Source organism: Pipistrellus kuhlii, unplaced genomic scaffold (genome assembly GCF_014108245.1).
Source record: "Pipistrellus kuhlii isolate mPipKuh1 unplaced genomic scaffold, mPipKuh1.p scaffold_m20_p_99, whole genome shotgun sequence".
In the NCBI taxonomy this organism is placed as follows: Eukaryota; Metazoa; Chordata; class Mammalia; order Chiroptera; family Vespertilionidae; genus Pipistrellus; species Pipistrellus kuhlii.
The window spans coordinates 553,211-580,726 of NW_023425605.1; the positions used below are offsets into that span (position 1 = coordinate 553,211).

Genomic DNA, 27,516 nt, shown 5'->3' on the forward strand with positions numbered 1-27,516 from the left:
CGCCGCCGCCGCCGCCGCCGCCGCCGGAAGCGTCACTTCCGCCCAGCAGCCCCGCGCTTCCGCATTGCACCGCGGGGGCGGGGCCAGGGGCGGGCGTCCGGAGGCCACGCCCACTCGGCGCCTGCTGCGGGCGCGGGGCGGGCCCGGGGGGCTGGGAGCCGCCTCCGCGCGCAGCGGGCGTTGCTCGGCGGGGTCCGCGGCCGCAGCGGCAGGTCCGCAGCCCGGGTGCCAGGTGCCGGCAGTCGGCCTCCCCAGCCCCGCGGGGCGCCCCCGGGGTGCCGGGGCTCGGGGAAGGGCCTGCGGGCGGCCCCCGGCGAGGGGACTGCGAGGGCCGGGCCGCGGGCGGCGCCTGGGAGCTGTCCATGGTGTCGCTGGGCGTCCGGAGGCGGAAGGAAGAAGCCGCTTTGTAACTGGGGGGCTCGGGCGGTCCGCTGCGCCCCAGGAAAGCCGTCCCCGGTGACCCGGCTGTCACCCCGGATGGCACTGAGGCCCGGCGGCTGTGATGGTCACCGAGTGGGTGGCCAGCAGCTTCTGGCTGTGGAACCCCGGACCTAAAGCTCCCTTTCCCAGCCAGCCCTGCTCCCGGCCAAGGGCGGTGTCCTAGGGCTCTCCATTGCTTCCTCCTCAGAGATCTAAATACGGAAATGAAGTCAACACCAGCACCCCAAACGGAATCGAAAACCTCAAACCAGCCCTGGGGAAGGGCTTCCCTGGCCGTTGCTCTTTCTCCCCCTTCCTGCTTTCCTGGCGGCAGCACCAGCAGAATCAGATTCCGCAGAGCACACAGAATCACTTCCCGCCAGGCCTGCCACGGCTGCACTTACCCTTTTCCATCCATTTTGGAGAAGCTGACCCACCCAGGTCCCAGGGTCTGAGTGGCCGTCACTCACTAGAAAAGAGGCCACTTCTTTCCCAGGAGATGCACACACACACACCCACACACACACGCAGGGACTTTGTCCTGAGAAGGAAGGGCATGTCTCAGTGCTGTCTGAGTGAGGATTGAACAGGCCCCTCCCTCGCCTTCCCGTTTATCAGAAGCACCTGGTGGTCTCCCCGAGCTTGCTGGTGCCTCTGACTCAAACAGCCCCTCTGTTCAAAGCGCAGGGCCACAGCAGCTGCTCTCAAGGCTGCATTCTTGCTCCCACCACCACCCCGCTAAGGGACAATTTTCACAACTCACCCCAGGGAGTCTCCGGTTAGAGGAAGTTCCCTTCCCTCCTCTTCAAACAAGCCTCTCGGAACTCCTCACAGCTGTCACCGCACGTCTTACAGGCCAGAGGCAGATACTGATAAGACACCTCCCAAGCCCCCCTCCCGGCCTTATCACCTAGCAACTGCAGCCTGCGCCCTAAGGGCGGGCCAGTGTTTATTCCCCCCTGGTATTAATCAGCAATGCACCAGCCCTTTCCCTTCCGGGAAAGTAAAACAAACTTTCTCTCTGCCTCTCTCTCCTCTCTGTCATGCATTGTTTCACAGCTCCACTCACCGTCAAAACCCTAACACGATTTCCTTAGAAAAACGATTTGCTCTTTGTAGTGGTTGCCGACAGCAGCCTCAGCTTACTACGATGAAGAGAATCTACTGATCCATGAGGGGTGTTCTTTCCAGGAGAATCCTTTACAGTCGGAGATTGCATTTTCTAGAGAAAACTACACGGGAGTGGGTGAGGACGGAATTTTCTTACTTGTTCAAATTAAAATGTGTGTGTGTGTGGTGTGTGTGTGTCCTAGAATGGACAGAAGCTCACAGCTTTTCCAGACCCTTTCAAAACTGATCAGTCTAGTCATGAAATAAGCGCATGCCCAAGGTTTGAAAACACAAGGGCCACTTTTACTGGTGACTTTCACAAACTGTCATTTCTTCTCTTTTCTCGTGCCCTTTCCCTGGTCATACTTCCTTGTTCATTGTCACGCTGCAAACAGCAGGACAAATGTTCGCCCAATCTGGGGAATGCCTTTGGGGTGGGCTGGCAGATGCAGTGAAGCAGCCGCCCACGCTTCCAGGCGAGGCTCCCAGGGCCTGAGGTGGGCTGGGACTTCCTGACGCTTGAAGCACCCCAGGCAGGTGGTAGCGACACCAGCTTCAACAGCCTCCAGGAATTGAAAGCAAACACCTGACTTACAGACGTTGAGTTTTGACCAAGTTATTTCTCCAATGGGCAAATTCTATCGGGTTGAAAGATGAAATTGCCATTTCTGTAAGTCAAAAAAAGCCCAATCTAATAGTCTGACCCCAGTAAACTACAGCTAGGATTAATAATTTAGGAATTACTAATGATTATCCAAACAATGACACAAAAACTATGTCACAAGATTGTGAATGTTGGCAGGTGTTTGCTGGTTACCTTTTCCTTACAGCCTGCATTTTCTCACCTAAAATGCTAGAGCCGTGGTCGGCAAACTGCGGCTCATGAGCCACATGTGGCTCTTCCACAAAATACCACGGCCTGGCTGAGTCTATTTTGAAGTGGGGTTAAAAGTTTAAGTTTAAAAAATTCGGCTCTCCAAAGAAATTCCAATCGTTGTACTGTTGGTATTTGGCTCTACCGACTACTGAGTTTGCCGACCACTGGCTAGAGGATGTTTGGCAAATTGGAGAACATTAACAGTCTGACTCGATGACTGCTGCCAGCTTTAGTCACACAGGTGGGAGCCGACATTGGTGTGGGCTCTGCGGGACCGTCAGCGCAGAGGGAGGCTCCTCGTTAGAACTGCAGGATGTGACCAGCGGGCGCCTCTGAGTTTGGAATCTAAAGTCACAGGCTCAGGGAAGCTCCTGTGGTCAGTGTTTCTGTAAAGCAGCTTAAAATAGCTTCTATAGGCTGTCATGTGCTTTGAATCACCAAGTAGAGGATACAAGGTATATTTTCCAACAGATCTTTTTCACTGGACCACAGTGAGTCCTCTGAGCAAGGCTGTGCTAGCCATTGTGGTGCTGGATGATTCTATTTTTTAAAAACATTGCGCTGGCAGGTTTGGCTCAGTGGATAGAGCACCGGCCTGCAGACTGAAAGGTCCCAGATTTGATTTCAGTCAAGGGCACATGCCCGGGATTGTGGGCTCAATCCCCAGTGGGGGGCGTGCAGGAGGCAGCCAATCAATGATTCCCTCTCATCATTGATGTTTCTCTCTGTCTCTCCCTCTCCCTTCCTCTCTGAACTCAGTATATATATTTGGCATTCAAGTTAGAAACATCAATGATGAAAATCATTGATCAGCTGCCTCCTGCACATCCTACACTGAGGATTGAGCCTGCAACCCAGCCATGTGCCTCAGTCCAGGCTGTGGGTGAGACAGACGCAAGGATCATGATGTGCCATCATCTACAGACATCCTCTGCATCGCGTTCTACGGACGCTGCACACACATGTTCTCATTGTCCTGCTTTTCAGTATGTCGCTAGGGCAGAGCAAAAAACACACAGGTGTCAGCCGTGTGCCTGCAGGAAACACACGTCACCAAGCAGTTAGCAGGTGGCACTGTCCTACATGCTATCCGAGCGGACCTGGCACACACGCCAAGTCTCCCTACCGGAACCCACCTGAAACGCTCCAACTGAGTTAGTCCCCAGCAAATACGACAAAGGACATAAGTGAAAATTAATTTAATGCTTGGCTAAAGCTTAATTACATAGATCATTATCAAACAATAGTCCTTAATTTCTAAAAAGTTCCTCTTTTGAAAACCACAGGATCAGAAAGCATAAACTTTAGCAAGTCCCTGGGTATTTACTCTGCGTATAAACAGTATAGAAGACCATGGATATTCAGTTGCCTGGGTGTGTGGCCAACCAGCAAGGCATATTATTTATTGCATATATAACTCACATATGTGGGATTTAAAATGACAGATACCAAATTCAAATGCATGTATTTGTAAGCCGGTTAAGGAGTAAAATCATGAATGAGCCAGGATAGTCAGCCCCAAACCATGCAGATAGGTTGTAGGCTTATTATTTTAAGAATTAAACTTCCATGTTCTTTCGAAAATCCTAAGTTGCATGTTGAGTTCCATGAGGCCCAAGCTGGACACAGCCAACGTGGGAGGAGCTCACCGCAGCCCCGGATCAGGCCACACCGACCTCACGGAGGCAGACGGCAGCCGCCGCGCCGCCACCCAACGGAGGACCCTGAGCACTGCCAGCCTCTGCTGCAGCAGGACTTCCCAAGACCATTCGCTGCGGAGTAACTTCCTGCCGGTAAAAGGCTTACTCTGTAGAAAAACACCACAATTTCCAGTGTGAAAGGACCTCCATGGCGGTATAAATATCTATATGCATTAATTACACAATTTACACCGCACACATTGTTTACAGAGAACAGTTAGCTGAGAGGGTTAATTGGAATAACCATATAAAATACTTCTGTAAACAAAGTATGACAGGCAACAAGGAAAACATTCATAAAACTTCCTAGAAATCATCTCAACTCCTTTCATTCTGAAGAAATCGCATTTAAGGACACAGTATTGGATATTAATAATGTTCTTTGTATTAAAACCAGCGTCGCTATTTTACAGTAAGAAACTTTACATATATACAGTCTGTACATGAGGAATGGAACACAGCACGGGAGCATCCGGGGTCAGGCCGGCTTCCCCTCCACCAGGGACTTGAACTCCTTCACACTGTGTTCGCCGGCGACAGCGGCCGCGTGGTCCAGCGCGTGGACGCTCGCCAGGAGCTTGATGATCTGTTTGATGTTTTCCCTAAAAGAGGAGAAAACGTGGCAGCGTCCCATGAATTAGTGCAAAAGCCCTCAAGGGAAAATTGGTTAACTTCATGACCTTGTTTTAGGTTTTACAATCAGTTTTTCCAAGAATACATTTTTTAAAGCAAAATAAATAAGAAGCTACAGCATATTTAAATTACCCATAAAAAAACCCCAAACCGTAAAATTTCATGTAGATCAGGGATTTTCATTCCTGCCCAGAATGAAAAAGCAGCAATCTACTTCCCAATTGCTCAGGCCCCACCCTGTCCCTCCACCAGCTGCTCTCAGAACGCTGGAACGGGCTATTGCCCACTCATCACCACCATCGAGACCAGCAGGGTCCCCAGGCTCCGGAACCACTGGCTCCTCAGCATCCTGGCTGGAAGCCATCCTGCCTTCTCGTACATTTTGGCAAACGCAGAAACACCCGTGATGGGGAACAGTCCTGGCCCCGCCCAGAGCTGACTTAGCAGGTGGGCGGTCCGAGACCCTGCGTTTCTGACTCGGCTCCGGAGGGCAGCTGGTGCTGCTGGCCCAGGGACTGCACTCTGACAGACAGTCAGAACCACTTCTGAGTGAGTCACACAACTGACACTAGCGCTGTCTCTTCTTCACACAATTGTAGGAAGAACCTTCCAGCAGAGGACGGACATCTGTGAAACGCCACCAGGTGGAGCGCGTTGTATGTGCACTGTGCCCGCAGGCGCAGAGACTGCTGTGCACAGGCCAACGCGGTGATGTTTCACTCCAGACAAACACACTGTCTGGACCCAGCCCGACCAGCTGGCTCAGTGGCTGGATGTCGACACATGAACCAGGAGGTCACAGTTCGATTCCGTCACGGCACAGGCCTGGGTTTTGAGCTTGATCCCCAGTGGGGAGTGTGCAGGAGGCAGCCAATCCACGATTCTTTCTTATCCCTGATGTTTTTATCACTCTCCTCCCACTCCCTCCCTCTCTGAAATCAATTTAAGTAGACAGAATTCACTAAGAAAATGTAACACCGTGAGAAGAAATATTAGTGCTAATAACCACCAACACACAAAATGGAATTAAGATATAAAGCAAAATTACCTGCCAATGAATTTTAACATGAAAATCTTTACTACCTACTTTGCCTTAAAATTTTATTTTTATTTTTATTGATTTTAGAGAGAGGAAGAGGGAGAAAGAGAAACATTGATTGGTTGCCTCCTGCACGCCCCCCTAACTAGGGATTGAGCCCAAAACCTGGGACAACACTGAACCAGCTGAGCCACATCTACTTTGCTTTTAATTTTATCATAAAATATAGCAAAAGTTTTCTTTGGAAAATAAGGTTCTTTTTTTCCTTTTACAACCTTTGATAAAATTAACGTGTCAGCTACTCTCCAAAACTCTCAAGTGATGATGACCTTGTGTTAGGGGTACAGAAGCCTTTTCTTTCTTTCTTTCTTTCTTCTTCTTCTTCTTTTTTTTTTAAATATCATTTATTGAGTTTTTACAGAGAGGAAGAAGATAGAAAGCTAGAAACATCAATGAGAGAGAAACATCAATCAACTGCCTCTTGCACCTCCCCTGCTGGGGATGTGCCCACAACCAAGGTACATGCCCTTGACCGGAATTGAACCTGGGACCTTTTATTTTATTTTATTCTTTCTTTATTTTATTTTTTAAAAATATATATTTTATTGATTTTTTACAGAGAGGGAGAGGGATAGAGAGTCAGAAACATTGATGAGAGAGAATCATCAATCAGCTGCCTCCTGCACACCCTCCACTGAGGACGTGCCCGCAACCAAGGCACATGCCCTTGACCAGAATCGAACCTGGGACCCTTGAGTCCACAGGCCGACGCTCTATCCACTGAGCCAAACCGGTTAAGGCTCAGAACCTGGGACCTTTTAGACCGCAGGCTGACGCTCTGTGCACTGAGCCAAACCGGTTTTGGCTAGAAGCCTTTTCTTTATGCCTTCATAAAACATCCTGTTGAAAAAGATTAGGTAAAACCACAAAAACAGAAAAAAAATGTGTACTTCTGGAATGTTTACTAAGACCAAGTCAATGTACAGTTTAAAGTAAAATATAAGCATGTCTTAAACCATTTTCTAATACTGAATCTAACAATTTAGTAAAAACGAGGTCACCATTTCATTAAATAATCACAACTAATTACCTTGCATTTCTTTTTTCCACATCAGAGCATCCAATGCTGTTTCTATAAATTGTATCTGCCAAGTGTACGAGGTATCGACAGAAGTTTTCTAACTGAGAAATAGTTCTTTCTCCTTTCAGGTTCACGAACCATTGCTTGGGGAAACAACTGATTACCTATGGAGAAGACGCAAAAGGAATCAGAATCCGCAGACGTGTCTGAAACCTGAGTCTAAAGAACTAGAAGACTAGCTACGGGGCTTAGTTACATATCAGTTATATAACTAATGACCTTGAAGGGATGTTCTTTCAATCTACAGTAACTATTGTCATTGTCCTTAACGTACTTGAGTTTTTTTACTTCAACACATAGCAAAAGGTACTCAAAGCAAAAGGCAAATGACTGGCCAATAGTTAATACGTTAGGGACATAACATTGCTAACCAAAGGCTTTATTTACTCTCTCCAGTCTTCCGGAAGCCCTAAATGGCTGGAATGCTCCTTTATCCGCAGCTTTTGGTTTAAAAACCAGTGCAGCATAAACACACCACAGGGAGTTCGAAAGAGCCTTCGCGAGGTGAGGACACTGCGGCAGCACACACCCAGGCGAGGGCGGCCGAGTCCCGCCGTGGAAGGACAGCCCTCCCAGGGAGTCAGGCGTGCAGACAGGAGGCCGAGCCCCAGAGAACCAGGGGTGCTTGGAGAGATGACCCCAGGGCTGGCCTGGGCCTGGCCCAGATGGGCCCGAGCAGCATGGGCCAGAAAGCAAGACAGTGTCCTCCAAAGTGAGAGGACATGTCCGGCCACGGAAGTCCACCTCAGGGACTGTCTCTGATGCAATCTGGGATAGTTGTTGGCAGAACCTGGATCTCATGGGAAATTATCCGACAGAAGAACCGGCCTGTCATCTCAAAAAACGTCCAGGTGACGAAGGCCAGGACGAGACAGGATTCCCCAGGTTAAAGGAGACGGAGAGACGGTCAATGCCTCCCCTCACCACTGGCGCTGGGGCAGAGAGCGGCAGGCACGCTGCTCCTGGTGCGGAGGCTGCGGCAGCCGGGGCAGAGCACCCACGCTCACAGGAAACAGGGCATCCGAGCACGGCTCAGACAGACCCTGACGTTGTCCCGGAAAAACTCCCTTCGCAAAGCTGCCTTAATTTTGTGATTGTTTCAAAAAATATTTTTTAAAAGAACAAATTAGGGAACTCCGTATAAAGTAGGAAACAAAACAGTATTTAAAAAAAATCATATCTTAAGTTAGAAAATGAATATTTCTTTAGTAACATTCAAAATAGCATTCATTCAACTGTTAAAAAATTACCCTGAAATTAAAACTTCTATTAATAGCTGCAAATTTAGTGATATACATAGATGAGGAGATAGAAATACACATGTACAATAATACACATTTTGTGCAAAAAATGCAGTGTTAGTTTGTTTGAAACTACCTGGGTCAGACCTCACACTAAGTCCAAAAATCAAAGGGCTTTTTGTAAAATCTCAAATTTCTCTTCAAAGAAAGCAATTCATGTTAATGTATGTGCCTTGGAAACAACAATATGTGTCATTTAACTCACGTTTTGGGCTTTTTTTATGCTGTCATCTCCATATTCTGAGTTCTGAAAAGCCATGAGAATATACCTATTTAATAAGCCGTCTATTGATAACTCCTGGAGAGTTTTATTGGAGAAAATGCCATACCATTGAAGAAAATTCCCTAAGAGCTAGAAAGAAGAAAAAAACAGTGAGGGCAATATCAAGAGATTCAATTAAGTACAAATAAGTTAATTACTAGTCAAATAAGACACCATTGAATACAGAGAACCTTGTCTTGCAAGAGTACTAACAAGCACTTTTATAGGCCCAAATACTTCCCAGAACAACCCAACATTTCAATTTTTATTTTTAATTAATTGAGGCGTCACCCTTTCTGACTGCTACACTTGTGTTTGCCGGATCTTGGCAGGCTGGCCTGAGCGAGGTCACAGGGCAGCTCCGGCCCCTCCAGCTCCGTACATGTGGCCATCCTGTGCCATCCCCGGTCATGTCTGGTTCCCAGCGTCTCTCACTCAGCGAGCAGTAACACATCCAACCAGCCGGTGTGGCAGCAGCCAGGATGTCATTCTTGAGCTCTCCCCCAAGGTGGTGTGACCCCAGCTGCACCGTCTACCTGTCTCTCAGCTTCCTCTGCGCCTCCCTAGCTGGGCCCTCCCTCCTATCACTCCGGAGGGCAGGAGCCCGGTCAGCCTGGCTCAGCAGGGCACTCAATGGCGGGCTGATGACTTTTCCCCGGGATGGTGCACGGCTAGTGCCAGTCCAGATGTGAACGGAAGGAGAACTAGTCCTCCCCCGGAGGCCGGAGGGCAGCAGGGATTCCTTCTCCCCAGGCCCCGCTGAGAAAGCTGCTGCAGAGCAGCCTGGCCGCAGCTGGACTCCTCATCCACCGGAGCCCAGGCTCACTGCCCGGCAGCATCACGTCACGGGCCCATGAGGACCAGCAGGATAACCTACATAAGAGTGGCCCAGCCAAAACTGGTGTGGCTCAGTGGATAGAGCATGGCCCTGAGGACTGAAAGGTCCCAGGTTCGGTTCCGGTCAAGGCCATGTACCTTGGTTGCGGGCACATCCCCAATAGGGCGTGTGCAGGAGGCAGCTGATGGATGATTCTCTCTCATTGATGTTTCTAACTCTCTATCCCTCTCTGTAAAAAATCATTAAAAAAAAAAAAAAAAAAAAAAAAAAGAGTGGCCCATTGGCTCACAGTGAACACCCAGTCAACACTCCTTTTCTATTTCCATAATTACTATACTTCCTGCTCAACCCAGTATCTCCAAATTTTTGTTCATGCCACTCACTTCTCGCTATAAAAACCCTTCTATGACCCCCCCACCCCCACGGTCAGTTCCTTTCCACAAAGGTGAAAAGCAATTCAATGAAGACCAGTTTATTCAGAACAGTGCTACAGCAGATGAACTTCAAACAGGCCTCACACTCTGCATAAGAAGTAATATGTAAATGCAAAACCTAAAGCGGGGAACTTCTAGAAGTTCCAGAGGAAAAACGTGGTGGCCTTGGCGGCAAATTCTTCGTGGAACACTGAAAGCACAAACCGTCACAGGAAAAACCAATGAATTGGCCTTCGTCAAAATCGAGCATTCCTGCACATTGCACAGTGTTAAGAGAATGAAGACAGTCCTGGCTGATGTGCTCGGTGGTTAGAACATCAGGTTTGATTCCCAGTCAAGAGCATGTACCTGGGTTGCAGTTTAATTCTCCCACCCAATCTGGGCATGTTTGGGAGGCAACCAATACATGATTCTCTCTCTCCTCTTCCCACTTCCCTTCCACTTTATCTAAAAAGCAATGGAAAAATGTCTTCAGGTGAGGATTAAAAAAACAAACAAACAAACAAACAAAAAACCAACAAAATAAAACAAAAAAAAAAGAAGACAGATTACAGAAAAAAAGAAAAACCCTTTGCAAATCCTTTATTCGATAAAGGACTTACTGGTATATCTAGAATATAGAATCAAAGCTCAATAATAAAACCCAATTTAAAAAAAATGGGCGGAAGGTGTGAACGATACTTCAGCAAACTACACACAGAGATGGCCATTACGCACTTCACATGCTCAGCACCTCCAGTCACTAGGGAGGTGCAAACGAAACTGTAAGAGATGCACTATCCCCCAATAGAAGGACTTCGAAGACAGCCGGCCAAACCGCTGGCAGTGGCCAGTGCACTGTGTGGTGAGAGTGAGAACGGAGTGCCTGGACCGCTAACACAGTGCTGGTCTGGAAAACAATCGTGCCTGCATTTACCCAGTGAAATGACACTGGTTCCAGGGAAAATCTGTGTGTGAACACTTACGGCAGCTTTATTCTAATTACCACAGCTTTATTCTAATTACCACAAGCTGGAAACAGTCCAAATACCCCTCAGCTGAGGCGTGGAAAAAAAACAAAGAAACTGGTGTATCCACTGAGCAATGGGTTACCACTTAGCAATAAGAAGCAATGACCTACGATAACACATGACACTGAAAAACTTCAGATGCATGTTAAGTGAATGGAGCCAGACTCAAAAGGCTACTGACTATGTATGTAATTCCATTCATAAGACATTCCTGCAAAATAAACCATCTCTATATATAAACGCTTAAGTGACTGTTAGACTGTTAGCTGTGATGCGTATGACCCCTGTGGGGCAGACGCTCAACGCACAGGCATGGAAACATGGAACTGACTGATGGATCTCAAAGGGAAGTGGGGAGAGGGAAGGGCAGGAAGAGATTAACTGAAGATTTTATCTGCACACCAGAGGCCTCATGCATGGATTTATGCACCGGTGGAGTCCCTCAGCCTGGCCTGCGGGGATCGGGCCGAAACCAGCAGTCTGACATCTCCCGAGGGGTCCCATATTGTGTGGGGGTGCAGGCCAGGCTGAGGGACCGCCCCAGTGGACGAATCCGTGCGGGCCTCTAGCAGGACCATAAAAAGGAGTGGCCGGGGTGGGGGGTGGGCTTGATCACAAAGGGCGTGGGGATTTCGGGGGATGATGGAAGTGTTCCATGTCCTGATTTGGGGAGTGAGCATCTGACTGAATTCATGCATCAGAACCAACAGGACTCTACACGAAGGAGTCAGTGTGACTGTGTGTAGACCAGTTTCCCAGGACTGGGTGCTCCTGCCTCATCCTCCCTCCCTCGAGCTACCCCGACTTCTGTTCTTCCGGTGAGCCTGCCCCTCCCCTCCCCTCCCCTCCCCGCCCCGCCCCTCGGGGCCCCCTCCCGATGCCTCTGGCTAATAACCCGCTGTGGCCTCCTCGGGGTGAGAGGGTCTCTGCTGGCCCCGGGCAGGGCCTCCTGCACCGGACCTTCTCCACACCGGAGATGCCTGGCCTCTTACTCCCGCTCTCCGCCTCCTGGGCGCCCGATTCCCTCCCGCAGTGCCCAGCGCTGCTTTCTGAATAAACTGTGGCCAGCACGGTGTTTTGCTGACCAGCTTGCATCTGACTTCATTGTCTCCTAGGGAAACATTAAACCTGAGTAAACTTTGGGAAGAAAATAATCTTGCAAAATGGAAACTTTGTGTATGTGCACAGATCTAAGCCTGTGGAGCTAACCAAACATAAACATATTTTTCAAGATATAATATACAGTCAGGCAAATCTGAAATCTCTTGGATACCCCATACATACCTTAACCGAAGACCAAAACTGTCGTTGGAAAAACAAGTAAGGCCCCGAGTTTTTATTTTCTAAGACACTGAAAGAGAAACACACATGCTCAGTGTTTTATAGACAGAACAGCGATTCCCAGAGAATATTTCTACAAGATGAGTGAGCAAAAGAAGTAACTGAAAACTTTCCAACTACAATGACTTTGAGAAGTAAGGGGAATATATTTTGGATTCTAGTTAAGGGACAATGTTCCTCTGAGCTTGTCTCCTTGGCGACAGGCTCCCATCACAGAGGTCAATGTGTATTTTAAGCGACCACTCATCTTTCCAAGTTCCAGGAGCCTTCCCAGGAAGGTAACGGAGACTGTCAACATCCTTGACGTCCTTAGGAGTTCCTTGTTACTTACTTTTTGGGATATAAGGGCATGAATACATCATCATCCAAAGTTCTCCTCATTCTCAGCAAGAGTGCCTTCAGATACACCTACAGAGGAGCAGACAGATCACACACTGCAGTGAGGGCGGCGATAAGACTCATCAGCCATATTCCAAAACAGAAAAGTACCAACTCAGAGTGGACTCTCTCCTCCGCCTCCCCTTTCCCACTGACAGCCGTCCCAGCAACCACCCTCCTCTTAGTCCCGCCTCTGCAACGACAGACAGCAAGGCTCCTCAGAACCCTTCAACCTCAACCTGTGAGCAAAGACTACGACAGGCACAGGCCTGCCTGCTCGCACTGACAGCCCAGAAGCAGAACCACGACCAGAGCGCCTTTTCTGAGCAAACGGCACACCCTGCCACGGGAAACAGCAGCCACATGACGTTTGGAAACTGGTTATGAAACAGTGCCTGTGGCTTCACACGCTACTGGACATTTTACCACTTAAATACCAATTACTACCTATTCTAGCAGTCGTACATTTTTACCTCCCTAAGAACACGCTCTTACAGGGCTGTGTGAATAGCCCCCTGGGAGTTAGGGCGGTGGTAAGAAGGTGAAAACGGTAAAACCAAGGGGTATCTGGACCCATTACCGCACCTTCCAACGCAGATACTTTAGACTGCGAACTACAATCTCCAAGTTTGTTATTTCAGGCTTCACAGGACCCCTTTCCAGCCGCCTTAGAACACAACCCATCCTCTCAACTCCTGCTCATCTCCAAAAGAAGAAAACAAACAAAACCAAAACCCCTTTCTTTCAGAGAACAGTGAGATTACCTGTGTGTTTTTGTTTTCTGCGTTCGCTACGGAAGGATATCCATTCACTAACTTTAACGTGATCCCCACCATCCTGGACGTCTGTGTGGTGGAGAAGGGGTCCCACATGCTCTCGGCGATCACTGTGGGGGAGGGAGAGGGGCTCAGACACAAACGCCACGGCAGCAACGGGACCTGATGCGGAGCTCGCCAAGCAGTCCGCTCACACAGGCGGCCTCTCCTCTGAGCTGAGCTGTCCCTGTCACACACCCGGGAATGCCGGGGTGAGGAGGAGTGGAGCGGGGACAGACTCCTCTATTTTCTGCTCACCAGTGAAAATAAATTCGGGGGGAAGATTTCAATACCCTAAATACACTGTCCCAGCACCAAGAATGTCTAACTAAAAAAGCTGAAACTTACGTTTAATACTTTCAATCAGTTCCTGCATCAATTATTTCTAATCTCGTGAGAAACAGCTGAAAGTAATGAAATTGCTCTCCAGAAGAGTGTCAGGCAGTCTCTAACAGCCTCTCACACTGGGCACTGGATCAATTACCATCCCAGCTCCCGGCCCCTCTAGTCGGAGCTGGCCGGCGCGGGGAGCTGGCCCTGAACGGGCGCCGTGAGGAGCACGCGGACAGCGCCTACCTGTGAGCTTGGGGAGGATCACCTTCTCCACGATGGTGGGCAGCAGCGCGATGTCCACGTCCTCTCTCTCCTGCTCGCGCTCTTCACAGCCATAGAACAGCAGCGACTCAAACCACAGCATGTTCTCAAAGTCCCGGCACTTGGCCTACGAAAGGTTAACACGGTCACCGACATGGCAATGGAGGCTCGTTACAGGAGCAAGACCCGGACTTCACCTTCAGTCACAGTGGAAACGCTGCTTTCAGACCGCGCGCTCAGGCGGCTAAGGACTAGGGCCGGGAGGACGGGCATTGGCCGGGTAAGGACGCGCGGAGCTCAGGACAGGGACTGGGTGCAGGGAGGCGGAGCTTGGGGGCTGCGGGCAGGAGGGAGCTCCTCTGGAGAACTCAATGCCATAGGCCTCAAGAGCCTTGGCCGTGTACTGCGGACTCACACACGTGCCCGTGCACACAGGTCCTTACAGGCTGTGCTGCGCACTAACGCTCTCATGCATGGGGACACGCCTTAGTCTGGCAAAGAGCGACAGGGCTGTGAGCTGGATCATTCTAGAGCTCCCATTTTCCCCCTAATCGTTTCCATAGCTTCGACCTCAATTCTTTTTCAGTTTAAACGTTCAACCCAACCAATCCCACTCATGCCCATTCGTATTTGGTAACTTCCAAAACCCTCTTAAACACAACCACCAGACACATGCAGTCAGTCCTGGCCTCCTCTCAGATCTGAGGCCAGCAGCCTACTGACTCCACCTGCTGGATTATCACCTCGCTCATTCGTTCAGGCCGAATTTCACACCCCAGAGGCTCTGAGCTCAGCTCAATGGACCAATTCTTGCTCCCCAGGCCCGGTCACATGGAAATTCAGGGGCCGAGAAAGGCTTGCTGGGAACAGCAGAGCGCTCTCGAGGAGAGGGCCTAAGCAGAGAGGTCCCCGAGGAAGGCCAGCTGCAGCTGGCGCCACCACCGCGTCACGCTCTCCCGAGGAGTGTGCGCCTTGGCGCCCGCCTCTAGCTCTGAGATGAGCATTCCCAGGCCCGGGCACTGGCTTCAGGCAGTGGCGGAGCCACCCACCTCCAGAGGCGTCCAGGTGAGGAGCTGCAGCCGGATGAGGGGGTTGAACAGCTTGGGCAGACAGAGGCCGATGTACGCATCCTTGTAGGACGTGTAGTATCTTGAACGCCAGGCTTCGAACTGGGATTTGATGCAGTCGATGGAGCAGAAGCTCTCCAGGACATCTTCAAACACCTTGCCGGACTCCTTTGAGATGCGATCTGAAAAGAACCCACCCCACAGAGAACATGGTGAGCACGAGAGAGCCCGGCCAATGCCGGCAGCGCTTTCTTAGCAGCCAGCTCCTTACCAAGCCTCACTTAGGGGGAGGGGTGCACAGGGAAGTGTACGTTCCCCGCACAGAGCAGGAAGCCTTTCTCTGCCCGGCTCAGTCCGCACCATTTGCTATTACACGGGTTAAATATCACCGTCCCCCAACAATTCAGTTCAAACTTCAGTCACCATGGCACCCTAGCAAGTATGTAACCACATAAAGTACCAACTCCGCTGCCAGCTCTGCAGTCCACAAATCCCTGTCAGACACATGCACATCCCATCAGTGACCACCATGCCGCTTCCTCCGAGTCAGCTGGCGCCTGCCATGCCCACAGACCAGCCGGGGAGAGCGCGGAGGCCCTTCCAGGGAGAGGCCACATGGCGCCCACGGCAGTCTTCCCAATGGGGACCTCAGTGTGACAACCTACTTCTCAAAACCCGCCGAACACGCCAAGAGTGGGGCTACCTGACACACGCAACAACAAACAGCATTGTGTCTGAAGTATCTTACCCCAAAATAATAGTAACTTCTCTAGTCAAGGGCTCAGAACTAAATTCCAGTTTACAAGAAATACAGTGAGTAGAGGAACACGCTAACTCCACGAGCAAACAGACAAATCTAGACTGAGGACATTCTGCCAGACAAGCGGCCTGCTCTTTTCAAAAAGTGAAAGTCTTAGACAACAGATGGATGACAGGAGTGTGTGTGTGTATGTGTGTGTGTCAAGTACGGGTGGATGTTCATTTATTCTAGAAAAAAGAGCGCTAACCATCAAATGCTGGGCAGGAACCTCGTGTAGATCCTGGTTTGGAAAACACAGAATGTTGTGGGGGCTGCTGAGGAGGAAACAGATGCGGGTAAGAAATGTCGGTTCAGTGTCGAGGTGCGAATGGCCTTGTGACTCGGGAAAACACACTTGTTTCTAGGAGACGCACACTGAAGCTTTCAGGAGTGTCGGTCAGGATGTCTGTGGGTCACTCAAATGGCTCAGAGACACCATGGACAGGAAGGGTCGGAGCAAACCTGGCGGCGGAGTGGCCCGGGGACAGGTGTGCGGTAACCACTGCGGGTCCGCTGAGTCTTCTCTGTTGGGAAAGCTCACTACAAACAAGTCCCCACAGGGGACTGCAGTTGACATCCACATCGTAGCCCACGGGCGGAAGGGCTTCCACTCGGGGCCCCTCTGGAAATGCCTGGCGCGGACTAACCTCCCTCTTGGTGGGAAATACTCGGGGCTCCCAGGCCTGGGGGGTCCCCAGGGCTGCGCGCTCCACTGCCAGGCTCACCTCCACTGACAGACGCCCTTGGACCTGACACCTCTGCTGTCACGTAGGTCCTACGATTCTCAAGTTCAGCAACACTCGCTCTGCAACCCATGACAAGGCTCCTGCCCAGGGTTTTGAGAAGCAGGCTGTCCCACTTAGACCCCATGACAAGGGCCACGCTGGCTGGAGACCTCCCCATGACGCTCACCGCACACGAACCCTCACACTGTCACCTCCAGTGGAAGCCACACCCCAGGACCAAACGACAGGTCTCATTCCCAAACAGACCGACCTTTCTCCAGGTTGAAGTTGGTGATGTCGGTAGACGTCTCCTCGTCGTCACTGGAAAGGCCTTCCAGGTGGTCTGCCATCTTCCCCGTTTGCTCTCTGGCTTGTCGCCGCCGAGTCCTAAACAGCAAACACGGAGTTCATACCCAAGGCAGACCAGAGCGCCGCCTCCCTGCCCGCCGCCAGCAGCAGCGCCCGCTGAGGTACCTCCTGGCCTCGCGCTCGGCAATCCGCCGTTTGGCATGCTCCTGATACAGGGCCCGATCCCGCCCAAAGGAATCGAGATTTGGTGCCATCAGAGCCTTATCTGCAAAACAGCAATGGCCACAATGAGAACCCTTCTCCGACCCCCCTGAGGAAAGAGTTTGCACAGAATCAGCCACATGACAGACACTTGCTAATCTCAACAGCAGGATCTGCCGGGCCTGAGGGTCCCCAGATCGCTGTCCGGCCCCGCAAACCTCCTATGGCTGTCCTCGCCAAAGGAGCAGAGCGCCAAGTTCCACTGCCCGCATGAGTGAGCCTGGATCCAATCCCTGTTTTTATCCCTAAGTCACAGGGCTGATGCGATCGTGACGACCACATAACACATCTACGTTACCTCTGCAAAGGGCAGACAGACATGTGGAGTAACATGAAATGACAGAAAGAAACACGCGTGGGAGGAGAAAACAGCTTGCTGCAGTTTGATCATGCATTCTGGCTGCAGTTCGATCATGTATTCTGGCTTTGCTGTGCAGCCATGTCTTCTCTGTCACTACTGTCAGAACCAGGGCAGAATCAGCGTGTAGACTGGAAACTATCTACCAGGACAACTTCTGCTTCTCACACTCCTCTTTCAAAGCAGTTCCCTTCTTCCTTTCCTTTCCCTATTTTCCACCTCTCTTTTCTTAACTTCCTAGGGCAACTTTTTAGTGTTAGCTTCCAACCTGCCTGTTTAGATGTATTTCCAGGTGCCGTATTTTCAGTTTCCAGAGGCGGCTCTGTTCTCACAGCTCTTTCCTCAGCACCCTGCCTGACGTGGGGGGGGCCTTTCCCTGTCCCCCGAGGACACGGCACTGCCTGGGCTCTGTCGGCACCTCACACAAAGACGGGGTCTGTGGACACGGGGAGCGACACAGCCATCTCCGCCACATCGCTGGGAGAAACAACCACTTTGTGGGGCCCAAGACAGTCTCAGGGTCTTCTTTCCAAACCCAGTCTTTCTCCAGAAAAGAACCCTCCATCTCTGAGCACCTGGCTGCAATCCCTCCTCCTCTACACTTGAGCTCCGCCTAAGACGATGTCTGTTCTGGGACAGTCAGCCCTCACTACCCCGTCCACTTTACCACAGGCTGATGCTGTGAACAGAGGACGTTCCACAGCGGCACAGTGGCACCCTCGAGGGCCTGCTACAACAGCAACGGGAAGGGGAGATCACATGCTCAATGACAGCAAGCTAGCCGCTGGCCCCACCAGGTGTCACCAACAGGAGCAAAAGGAACAATAAAAACAAGAACTAGTTCTCTAACCATTATGGACCATTCATTATGTCTTTAAAGCTAACTTGCTTACTGAGTCTTTTATTCATATTCAAAACAGCTCAGAGAGCAGGAAGGATGCTCCAGCTCTCACAAAGGACAAAGGGTGAGTCTGGGACACAGAGGCCCAGCCTTCTCTGCGTGTGAGTTCCCACACCACAGATGAACTAGCTAAGGAGTCCCAGCCCACAAAACAATCCTGCCTCTTTAAGAGGGAGCCTTCATTGGAGAAATATTCATTACTATGATATGTATTTTAAACGTTGCCGTATTTATGGGGCAAATACCTATGTTGAGGGGGTGTGAGTCGGCGGCTCACGTGACAGCCCCAGCATTTCTGTGAGAACCACATGCAGTCACCGTGACAAGTGTTTGCAAACGGAAAGAGATGAACTCTGGTTGTTTGTTTATAAAGGACCAGAAAGGGAATGAGTAATTTCCCTCAAATCTCTGGCAATTAATGAATACTTCCTCTAAGGCAGTGTTTTTTTCACTCTCATCACCTTTCAATTTCCAACTCTCAGTCTGATTAACATATCATCATTCAAGCCTCCTTCTGACTCCCTGTATGTAAGGAGCGCCAACTGATCAAGAACAGCCTTGAGGCAGGAAATGGCCTGAGGAAGTGCAGCTCACACCGTGTGTCCCTCCAGGGAGCCACTCCCCCGTGGAGGGAGGTGTGACGGGGCCCTGGGATCTGCCCCAGAAGCTGCTTCCTCTGGACCAACGGGGACTGGGAGGGGTGCACCTGTCACTTAGGCGCCCGACACAGAAACAGTGTGAACTTAGGTGGCAAAATACAAGGTCCCGACATGCCCAGGCTTCACCGAGTGTGACTGTGAGGGCTGCCTCAGCACCTGTGTCACACCTGTCACACTGCCAGGACAAAGCCTGGGCCTCGGGAGGAGGCACCAGGCCCTGAGCGCGCAGGCCTCTGGGAAGGACGGGAAACCTGCGTTTAAGTGAAGCCGGGCAAATCCCTGCACGTTCCGTCCGAGACCCGCTGGCTCGGAACAGAGACGACAAAGAGCCCCCCCAGCCAGGCTGGGAGAGCTCGCGCCCAGCAGTGCGGAGGGCCACGGGAAATGGAATGCAAACTTTCAAATATCTGGCCAAAGAATCTCACTGAGCTAGTTAATAAGAGGTTTCCTTTTAATTTTGGTTTTACAAAAACACTTATCACAGCGAAAGAGGAGAAATTCAATTTCTAACTTTTACACCAATATTTCAAGAAACATAGGTACCAACTGACTTACTAAAAATCCCAGTGTAGTATATGACAGACTGCAAAATACAAATGCTTTTTAAATACAAAAAACTTGCTTTATCCAAGGAATAAAGCTCCAAACTCATTTATGTGATAAACCCTTCGGCCCCCCAATTCCAGCCCCTAATGCAGACTCTCTCACTGTGAGCAGCCATGGCGTTTGCACTAAGCCACCGGCAGGATGAAAATGGGGGCAAAAATCATTCAGAGCCAGACAGTGGCTTTTGGATGAATGCTGGATGTCTCTGCGAACTCCAGAGAATAAAAATATGCCCGGGGGAGAGTAAGATGGCGGAGACAGAGTAAGTTCTTAAGCTCCTTTGAGAAGCAGTATTTTTTAAACACAACACAATGCTGTTGTAATTTTTAGATCTAACATAAGAGCAAGGGAACTAATTTATTTAAAAAAAAAAAAGGGGGGGGTGGGGGAAGATGCTCTGAGATCAATTTTCAATTAGGCTGTGCTAAGTAAACAAGGTTGTTTAATGAATAATAAAAACCTTCAAGATGGACTGACTTGAATGGCTTGAAAACTCCGAAGATTCATCTTTAATATCATCTTGTCGTCTTTGGACAAGGCGGGAGGCTCGCTGTTTGTACAGCTGATGTATTGCTGATTCAAGTTCATTAATCAGAGGCACCTGTGAAAATACAACACACTCCGTAACACCCAATCCCAGCTGCTCGCATCCTTGAGGGTTCCACACTACTTCCGGGTTCCTGCAACAGTCCCCTCTATGGACAGAACGTCATCAATCCCAGTGGGCACCAATAGCAATGCAGTGAGCTCTAAGCTGTTTAGGAAACATCGCTTCTTTAATCCACACCAAGCGCTGCCATGGCCGGTGCCTGGCTACTGGAGCAAAAGTTGGGTTAGGACATGTGACACTTCATATCAGTGAAGAAATGCAAACGTTCGATTGCCTTTCTTAGAATAAAGTCGTTGGCGGTCTTTTCACATCCAGCTGTGACTCCCAGCAGCACGTCTGCCCCGCAGTCTCCTGGTTTAAAATAACCACTGTCCCTGACCCCAGCCTGCGTGGTGCTGCAGGCGAACAGGTCTCACTGCCCCTCAGGCAGTAAGCGCTCCTCCGCTCAGGGGCCTGCCTGAGCTTTCTCACCGTCTTCCCTGGGAACGCACTCGCTCCCGTTAACAAGGCCAACAACACTGGCTCTCACTAACGTGTGTTCCCATCCTTCATAACAAAGTGAGCCTCACATGAACTGTCACTTACAGAGCCATGAAGTTTTCCCAGTTACTGTCCAAGGTAAACACCCACATGCCTCACAGAGTACAAAAGCTGACAGAATGAAGACCTAACTGGAAAAGGAAAGAGCAGCCCCAGCCGGGTGGCCATTAGCTGGGTGCTATCCTGTGCACGGAAAGGCTGCCGGTTCGATTCCCGCTCAGGGCACAGGCCGGAGGCATGCAGGCGGCAGTCTATCGACGTTTCTCTCTCTAAAAATCAATTTTAAAAAATCTTAATAAGGAAAGGTCTCTATATAACCTTATGTTATAACCAAATGTTGTGAAACTTTCACAAAACACTGAGGACCACTGCACATACCAGAGGAAACCAGAAACCCTAGTTTCCCGGTGGTTAGTGCAAACAGAAACACACTGTTCAGCCTGGGACACTGGCTCATGTATGACAGCAGCTTCCTGAAGCAATGGCACCGCTGGCACCACTCTATGCAAAGCGGCTACGGCCGGAAAGGTCCCAGGGAGTCACTCATCCTCTGACATGCCTCCCTATGGGAGTGTCCCCACATCGGCACTGACTGCCGACGGCTGAGCCGCAGCCGGCCTTCACAGAGGACTGCTGCCGGCTTCTGGCGCCATCGCTGCAGCGGCAGACTCCCTCCCGCCCGCCGTTCTGACCAGGCGGCCTCGGACAGACACACTGTGTGCCAAGGACTCTCCTCAGTCTGGCCACGGAACGCTCCCCTACCTGACGTAGCAGGGGGTAGGATTTAATTGTTCAACTTGGTGAAAACGCCATGATGGGATTTTCCTGCTCAGGTAACTGGCATGTCTTTACCCATACCCAGAGAATTCTACTGAGAACCACAGACTGAGACACATTTCCAGCTCTCACTCATGGTTCTTAACAGTACTGACTGATCGAGAGTAAGCACCATGAACAATCTTCAGCCTCTCCAAGCTCAAAAATGTTATTATTGACTATTATTATTCAAGACCAAATATAAGGTGAAAACATAGGTGATGATAGAGAAACAAAACAATGGAAAATTAAAATGATCTGCAGATAATTAAAAATTAAGATCAAAATCACTTAAAACTTTTATAACAGAAGAAAATAACTAAGGAATGTTTATCTTCTTATGGTCTTACACCAAAACAATATTGTTACAGTATTACTAAAATCAATACTCAGATCTACCCAAATGTTCCTAAATATTTCCCAAATGACAACTATGACATTATTCACTCAGCGGGGATCTCTTAAAATGGAAGGTGCATGAAAATGTCAAAATGAAATAAAATGCTCGTCTTTAAAAGGGGAATGATCTACATCTTTCTGTGAAAACAAGTCACGGTGTAACACACAAGGACTAGGATCTGCTCCCAAACCAGCCCTCCGGCTCTGGCCTCGCACGGTCTGAAGCAGGCTGCTCTGGCACAGGGACCACCCCGGGAAGCACATGACGTTCCAGAGAAAAAGCCCAATGACTCCAGCTCCTCAGGGACACCCTCCCTCCGGGCAGGTTCAGGAAGGCCCTTTCCCCAGCCACACCGCTGGAGACTGCCCACCACGCCCCGGGCCAAAGGGTGTCCTGGCAGGAAAGACACCACCGGCTCTGACACTCACAGCGGCCCCTGCACCCCGCACCCCAGCCTCCAATCTGCCACGAGGGACGCAGCATAGCTCGGCTGTGCCGTTCTCCGGGAACCAGGGGCAAACCTAGGGGCCCGGCGAGGCCTGGCTGGAGCCGAGACCCACCAGGAAGAGTGGCTGGGCCCCCCTGCCAGCCTTGGCTCCAGAGCTGAGTGACCGGAGACGTGACGCTCTCTGAACACGCCAGGCCACACAGCCAAGAGCTGGGGAGGGGCCTCCCCTGCACGCTGAGAGCTCAGAGGCTCCCAAGATGTTCAAAGCATCGCCCCTCAGCTCACTTTGCAGACCAAGCTGCAAATCCAGATGCTTACGACCCAAGTCACCAGACAACAGCTCTTATCTTAAAGAGGAAACGTCAATTAAGAAGTTATCTGAGAAAAGCGGATTTTCTATATAGCTAATTATAAAAACATAAATCATACTAAAAAAACTGAGCTCCACAGTCAAAGCAAAGAACCGGGAGACGTGAAACCTTAAAGGAAACTGCCATGAGTGGTTTCTGAAATGGAGGAAGCACAGGCTGGTTTGGATAAAAGCCATGAGCAGCCAAGGTGAGCAACTTTAGGAAAAATACAAACGACTATCGTTTTGCAGCTCTGTGCGTATTTGGAACTGCCTGTACAGGAGCTTCAAGACGAGCTTAAACCGGACCCCGGAGATCAGCCCCATCGGACCCTTCCTTCCTGACAGCCAGGAGGCCATCACTGTATCACACTAGGCGGGCCGGCCAGGGACTGCGGTCAATGCGCTGTTAGGTTTTTGTTAACAACAAAGGCAGCACATCTGCCCCGACACAAAGCCCTAATGAAGTGAAGCAAACGAGCACGACATTCATCACATCTCAAGTCGAATTCAGTGAAACTCTCTGAGCAACACAGACATGATCTACAAAGGCGCCTACACCTCCCTAATTGGCCTATTCAAAGAGATTAATATTTTTGCATTCTTACCTTTTCACTGAAACACTCAAGCAAGTCTTGGACATACCCTCGCATTTCTTGCAAAAACTTATACCGTTCACCAATGCCCCCGGAAGACCCTTCCAGCCTCTCAATGGCCCTGGTGGAGTCCATGCGGCTTTGCAGGTGCTTCTCGTGCTGCTGGCGGTTGGCTTTGTGCTCGTCTTTCATGGAGTCCAACCTTGGGAACACAAACGACACATACAACACGCTTACACCCAAATCTGTGCTGGCAGGAAGCTTACAACATGATAATGCATCAGTTCCACTCTTAGTTTAAAAAAAAAAAAAAAATACTTGGAGTGGCATCTTTTCATCGGCACTGCTTTCTTCTCAAAAACCAAAAACAAAAAACAAAAGCACCAAAAAACAGCAACCCCCCGAAAAACAAGGCAGCGTTTACAGACTTCACAGTGCGTGGTGGGCTAACCAAAATGTCAGCTCTGCGCTCCCCCATCTCTTGACTACACTTTCCAGGGTCCCGGAGGCGCAAATTCAAAGTGTTTCCAACAAGATCATTTGACGTGTCTCCAGGCTCCCACCGGTCATCCGAGGAGGCAGAGCCGTGACGTCACCTTCGGGGGCGCTGCCCCGACTACACGGCGCTGAGGACAAAGCTAGGACAGGCCTTAGGACGCCGATCTGCCCTACCTGTCTTTAAGCTGTTTCTTTACCAGATCAATAGTAACGGGAGCCATCTCATTACTGGGAGTTTTGAAAGGGGCGGAATTATCTGTTTTTTGAGATCTGCCGTCGGAAGACCCATAGGCCGTGTAGCTGTACGGAATGCCGTAGGAGGAGCCGTAAGGCACTGTAGGGTAAGGGCTCGGGTAGTACATGTTCACGTCTGCGGGCTGGCTGGCTTGGACCTGGAAAAGAAATGGATGTTCATAAAAACTAGTGACAAAAGCCATGGAAAGAATAATTTCACGTCGTTAGGGTTAAACACCATAACCACCAACACCACTACCAGCTAATAGCAAAAATTATACCCATTTCCCAAACAGCATGAATTAAAATAGAGCTCTTCAAAATCAAATAAAAGTAGGGCTGAATGACTGCTCCAACTCTTATGGGATTATCGGATTCATTTCTCAGAATTCTCAGGAAAACACATCAGAGAAGCTACGAGTTGAAGGGGACATTAAAAATAACCCAAGGCCACCGTTTATCGACGGAAGAAGATAAGTGACTTGCACGGCCACAGAGTAAGCAGACAAGCAGAGAGGAGCCTGCGGCCCACAGCTGACCCAGGACTTCCCCACTGGCCACACAGGGTCACGTTCACGCTCCCTTCCCTGCACTGCTCACTGTGTGAGACAAACGCGGTGACTACCTAGGAAGGCGTTTTTCGTCCTCAGTAAGAGAACCCGTCTTCTACACAACAGTCTCTGAAGTCAGAGAAGTGAAGCTGCGGACAGCAGCACGTGGCCGGACTCCGGCGGACAGCAGTGTGCTCAGCAGCACCTGCGGCGGACGGACGGTGCCGGCCCGCTGCAGCTCCATTCTCTAGGCCTCGGGAGGAGAACCGGCCTTTCCCACAACCCCCCCGAGAGCGATGCTGCTGGCTGCAGAACCACTTTGGGGAACGAGAAATTCTTCCGTCATCGATAAAAGAACAAACTAGAATACAGTTTCTTCTGAAAGCTCCTTGGATACATACCTTTTTGCAGTTTTCTTAATGATGTGACTTCAGCAAATGACAAAGATTCAAATTCAATATGCAATATGTTTTAACTATTACTTTAACAAAGCAGGTAAAAACTTTTTAAAATTTACTTGGTAACTTGCAGCTTCTTCTTCGTGTCTCACCTGAGGGATGTTGATGCCTTTCCGAATCTGCTCCTGCTCCCACCGGCTGAGCTCCTCGTCCTGCTCCCCAGCGGCCAGCGCGTCGTCGTCGCTGCCCTCGATGCCTGCGGGAGCAGAGCGTCATGGCCGAGGGCGGGGGAGGTGCTACCTGACCTGTCACAAAAGCTAGGCAGAGCTGCTGGTGCTGGCTCCGCCTCACTGAGACGTGTTACGATCGTGGGTGAACCCTGGGCGTTTCCTGACCTGCGCGCCGGGAAGAACCCCTCCCGCCTCCCAACGCCGGGCCCAGGCGCGGGTGTGCGTGGAGAGCGCTCAGTGCTGTGCCGGCCACAGCAGGTGCTCACTTAGACACCATGCTCGAGGTTTCAAAAAACTCCAGTAAGGCACTGTGCCTAAGCAAGAAAGGTCCTCTAACACTAAACAAAGCTAAAGAAATGTGGACTCTCGGACTTACTTTCACTATCAAATCACATTTTAACGGCAGTGAGTTTTACTGCCCTGAGTCAATCAAATTACCTATCTCCTCGGCAATTTTCTGTCGCTGGGACTTCTCTTTCACAGAGAACACTATCCGGCGCTTCTCGTCGTCGTCCTCGTCGTCGCTGGCGTCGTTCTCGTCCTCGCGGACGAGGCGGCCCTTCCCGGGCTCGCTGTCGTGCGGCGTGAAGTCGCCCAGCTCCCGGGCCATCTGCCGCTTCTTCCGCGCGGCGTGGATGAATGCTGCGTCCGGGATTTCTCCTGCACAGACGGGAGGATCATACGCATGACGGGGCGTGACGGTTCTATTCCTGAGAACTTGCAGAGTAAGCCATCTGACCGATAGCCTGTCGCAGTGATGATGCTCTCATGCCAGCTGCTGCCCCTTCCCACATGGTGCCTGCAGCCCACCGACTTCCACTTAATTTAGTTCAAATGGAAACTCAGAGTCGCTAAGGAAGTGGAAATGAGAACATAATGGCCACATGGGAAGATGTTTGTGGGGGGCAATAGGAGACCCACCAAAAGCAGCTTTCACTGTTTTTCAAGTGTCCAGCTGGCCGTTCAAAATCAAAGCGTAACATGCGAATGACATGCTAAGACTGCTCAACTGCTTGCTATGACGCACACTGACCACCAGGGGGCAGATGCTCAATGCAGGAGCTGGCCCCTGGTGGTCAGTGTGCTCCTACAGGGGGAGCACTGCTCAGCCAGAACCGGGTTCACTGCTGGCCTCTCCTGCCTCTGCAGCAGTGCTAAGAATGTCCGACTGACAGCTCAGGCCGGCTCCCTGGGGAGAGCAGGCCTAAGCCATCAGTCAGACATCCCCCAGAGGGCTTCGGACTGCAAGAGGGTGCAGGCTGGGCTGGGGAGACCCTCTTCCCCCGAGTGCAGTAATTGCATGTACTGGGCCTCTCGTATATATATAAAAGTCTAAGTGATTAGCTGACCACCTGGTAGATATGATGTGCGCTGACCACCAGGGGGCAACACTCAACGCAGGAGCTGCCGCTCAACAGCTACTTTGTAGAGCGTTCTCGGGAGCTCCGGGACCCCTCGGGTGTCGGACTGCCGGTTTCAGCTCAATCCCCGCAGGCCAGGCCGAGGGACCCCACAGACACCCTTCGAGCCTGGCACCCCAGGTGCAGCCGCTGGGGAAGGACCGAGGAAGGGGAGTTCCAGGGTGTGTGCAGCCCGTCTCACCCAGTCCAGCCCTACAGGCCATCTTCTAATTAATTTCCTTTCAGTGTTCACGAATCTGTGCGGGTGTGTGTGTGTGTGTGTGTGTGTGTGTGGGTGTGTGTGTCCCTTGGCTTGGCCGGTGATCAGGGCCAATCAGGGCTGTCTCTCGCCCAGTTCCTATTAGGGCTGGCTGGCTGGGGAGCGGGGCTGGATGACGAGGGACTGAGGGAGGATGGTGGCCAGGGAAGTTGTTGTGGGAGCGCATTGACCACCAGGGGGCAGCTCCTGCATTGTCTACCTGCTCGCTGGTGGTCAGTGTGTGTCATAGCGACCGGTCGTTCGGTCATAACAGTCCTAAAGGCTTTTATATATACACTAGGCACGTGTAGCAGGAATACTCCTGCAAGACTTCCAGTGGGCCTCCTGCCCGCCACTGCCACCTCTCCCACCGTCACCTCCGTGGCAGCGTGTGCCATCACTGTGCACCTCGCCCCGCTCCGCCCCGCCCCGCACACACTGCCAGTGCTTCCTCTCCAGCAGCCGCAGCCACAGCTGCCTTGCTTTCCACTTTCCCTCCCTCTTCCATCATCTGTCTTCAGTCTTCACTCCTCCCTCCCTCTGTGTATGCAAATTAGCCCAACAAAGATGGTGGCTAATTTGCATACTTGCTGATTGACTGGTGGGCGT

General features: G+C 50.8%; 1 protein-coding gene across 1 annotated transcript in view; it reads right to left on the bottom strand.

Annotated features, from left to right (window-relative positions):
• Nucleotides 1-3,591: 3,591 nt before the first annotated feature.
• PAXBP1 (PAX3 and PAX7 binding protein 1) overlaps nt 3,592-27,516 on the bottom strand; it is a 31,168-nt gene continuing 7,243 nt past the window's right edge. The window contains exons 4-18 of the mRNA XM_036429069.2: nt 25,687-25,908; nt 25,171-25,274; nt 24,010-24,227; nt 23,350-23,539; nt 20,056-20,179; nt 16,959-17,058; nt 16,756-16,871; nt 14,943-15,142; nt 13,876-14,020; nt 13,249-13,370; nt 12,438-12,514; nt 12,050-12,116; nt 8,427-8,573; nt 6,870-7,024; nt 3,592-4,709 (exon numbers count right to left, since the gene is read on the bottom strand). Of these exons, the coding sequence (XP_036284962.1) occupies nt 4,586-4,709; nt 6,870-7,024; nt 8,427-8,573; nt 12,050-12,116; nt 12,438-12,514; nt 13,249-13,370; nt 13,876-14,020; nt 14,943-15,142; nt 16,756-16,871; nt 16,959-17,058; nt 20,056-20,179; nt 23,350-23,539; nt 24,010-24,227; nt 25,171-25,274; nt 25,687-25,908 (2,111 nt within the window). The 3' untranslated portion in view covers nt 3,592-4,585. The remainder of the gene's footprint in view (nt 4,710-6,869; nt 7,025-8,426; nt 8,574-12,049; nt 12,117-12,437; nt 12,515-13,248; nt 13,371-13,875; nt 14,021-14,942; nt 15,143-16,755; nt 16,872-16,958; nt 17,059-20,055; nt 20,180-23,349; nt 23,540-24,009; nt 24,228-25,170; nt 25,275-25,686; nt 25,909-27,516) is intronic.